Below are 2,524 nucleotides of genomic sequence, written 5' to 3' on the forward strand. Positions count from 1 at the left end.
TGACAAAACATATAACGTAATTTTATCACGCTACTTTATTTTAACTAGCATAATAGTTATGATACAACTTTACATGTAGCGTAATTTGAAAAAAATTAACGTAACTATTATTAGATTAGTTCATTTCATTTTGTTTTGTAGGGTAATTACTCTATTATAGAGTAATTACTATTTGCCGGTACATGTTTTTCTTCATATAATTCACGCATTTGGTAAATTAAAATTCATTTGTATTTGGTCCATAATATATATATATATATATATATATATATATATATATATATATATATATATATTAACGAATGATTAGGCTATAAAATATCTTGTTCATTAATTCTCATGGTGCAGAGAGTTTTTAGCATGCTTAATTTCTCTTTATATTGGAGGTGTAAACAGAATAAAATCATAACCAAAATGGCAAACAAAAATTTGGGTATCTTCATCCTCATAGCAACTGGAACCCTAGTCGCTCAAGCTAGTTGTGTTCAAGCAGCGGAAGATGTTCCGCTAAAACCTCAACATTTTACACAAACGGATGTTCCACTAGTAAATAAACGTTTTGCACTGACAGCTGCGGCATGTTCTGAGGCAAAGGAGTATTTTGTCGGAGATGATAAAGGTTGGGAGCAACATGTTGATTACAAAGCTTGGGTGGCCGGGAAGGATTTCCGGGTTGGAGACACGCTCGGTATATTCTTAATTAATCTTTATACATGTCCCGCTCAAATTTTATAATATATAAATATGTACGTTTTATAACCAGTTAAATTATAATAATTGTTGACGCAGTGTTCGAATTGAAGCATATTAACCATAATATCTTGGTAGTAGATGAAGACGGGTATAACAAATGTTGTGGTGCATCACGTGTTGTGGATGTTCGAGAAGTTGGAATACATTCCATACTCTTGACTTACCCGGGAACCTTTGGTTTTATTAGTAACGTTGGAGAGGATTGTCCGAATGGCATGAAGATTCTTGTTACTGTCAAGGCTAAATGAAATTCTAAATACTTATGAGAGAGATGATAAGTTGTTATGTTCTCGTACGTGATATATCTATCCTTTTCCCTTTGTTGATTGTTAGTAATTGTTTATCTTGGTTAGAGCCAATTCGTATCATGAACTTCTTGTTTCGATCAACAATAACACTTGTAAGTTTAAAGTGGATTGGAAAATAATATGATAGTATAAATAAGATTTTCCATGTTCAATATTAGTTGTTTAGATTTTCTAGCAAGCTAAGTTTCGTGTTAAAATGTCCGAACAATTTATGACACTTTTACCGATGATAACTACAAAATTTTAACTCCTTCACGTATAAGAACGTGTGTTGTCGCTGAAGTCGGACTCCGAATTCATCATATCATCAGTTGCTGACTAGATGCTCGCTGAAACCACCTGAGTCTATTGTGGTCTAGGCGAACAATGGCATCAACGAATTTTCGGATTTTTTATTTTATGAATATAACATAATAATATAACTAAAAAAAGTAATATATATAATAAAAAAACATTACACATCCTAATAACATAAAAAAATACAAATTAAAAAAAATTAAACATCCTAAAAATATAAAAAAAAATTACAAATTTAATAAGAAACATACTAATTTATTCCCGATCTCCGCCACCTCCTTCTCTTCACTTTCGTTCTTGATCTGCTTTGATTTCCTCAAGAACAAGCGCTAGTTCTTGTTCGTATACCGCTCGGCGCATGGGGTCGATGTTGCCAAAGTCTATGGTAAGAAAGTCTAACTTCCTAAATATGTCTACTGAAAGTTTCACCACGTCCGCCGCCTCGATACTAGTCGATATTTTGTGTGCGTCTTCTACAAATTCCAGATCGACCTCGGTACTTGTGGTCGATCCTTTTCTCCGGTCCCTTCCGGGTGGTCGACGTAGGACTTGCAGCTGATCTTCTTGCCCGGATACGTTTAGGTCAATCCCTACATGAGCATCCGAGCTACTAGATGAGACATATGCACCGGACGAAGTAGTTTTCGTATGGATTAGTTTTAAGCCACCTCAATATCCAATGAATTCAATAGGCGTGCCTATTGATGTGTATGCTTGTATGGATTGTGACTGGGTCAAAAATATTAGTCAGGAGAAACTAGTGGTGATGAGGCCCATGTTGCATATTCATGATTTGGACGGGCCAAATATATTACTCGGATCCGTGACTTCGTGACTTGTGATTTGTGGTGAGGAGGCCCGTCTCTCGCTATACCCGCAATCGGGTCAAACATATTACTCGGGAGAAACCCGTGGTGAGGAGGCCCGTATTACGGGAATTTTTCTGTAATAGGGTCAAATATATTACTCGAGTTACGACTCGTGATGAGGAGGCCCGTATTACATAATGTTTTCTGCTACCGGGTCAAATATTACTCGAGTTACGACTCGTGGTGAGGAGGCCCGTGTTATCATAAATATTTCAAAGAAAACTATTTATTTATTTAATTATAATTTTATCAATTTTTTGTACTTATGCATTTTAATCCGATTTATAAATTTCGCTT

General features: G+C 35.2%; 1 protein-coding gene across 1 annotated transcript; it reads left to right on the forward strand.

The window, feature by feature from the left end:
* Positions 1 to 414: 414 nt before the first annotated feature.
* Positions 415 to 1,001, forward strand: LOC143607313 (mavicyanin-like). Its single transcript, XM_077082801.1, has 2 exons — positions 415 to 688; positions 790 to 1,001. Exons 1-2 carry the CDS (start codon positions 415 to 417, stop codon positions 999 to 1,001), a joined length of 486 nt encoding a protein of 161 aa, XP_076938916.1.
* Positions 1,002 to 2,524: the final 1,523 nt, after the last annotated feature.

Source organism: Bidens hawaiensis, unplaced genomic scaffold, assembly GCF_021521415.1.
Source record: "Bidens hawaiensis isolate Kalapana, Puna unplaced genomic scaffold, B.hawaiensis_p1.1 tig00081092_1, whole genome shotgun sequence".
In the NCBI taxonomy this organism is placed as follows: domain Eukaryota; kingdom Viridiplantae; phylum Streptophyta; class Magnoliopsida; order Asterales; family Asteraceae; genus Bidens; species Bidens hawaiensis.

Bases quoted from the DNA above. Each gene is read 5' to 3' on its own strand.
- LOC143607313 (XM_077082801.1), top strand. From the start codon at position 415: ATGGCAAACAAAAATTTGGGTATCTTCATCCTCATAGCAACTGGAACC. The intron at 689-789 runs GTATATTCTTAA...TTGTTGACGCAG, and splicing joins CCGGGTTGGAGACACGCTCG to TGTTCGAATTGAAGCATATT.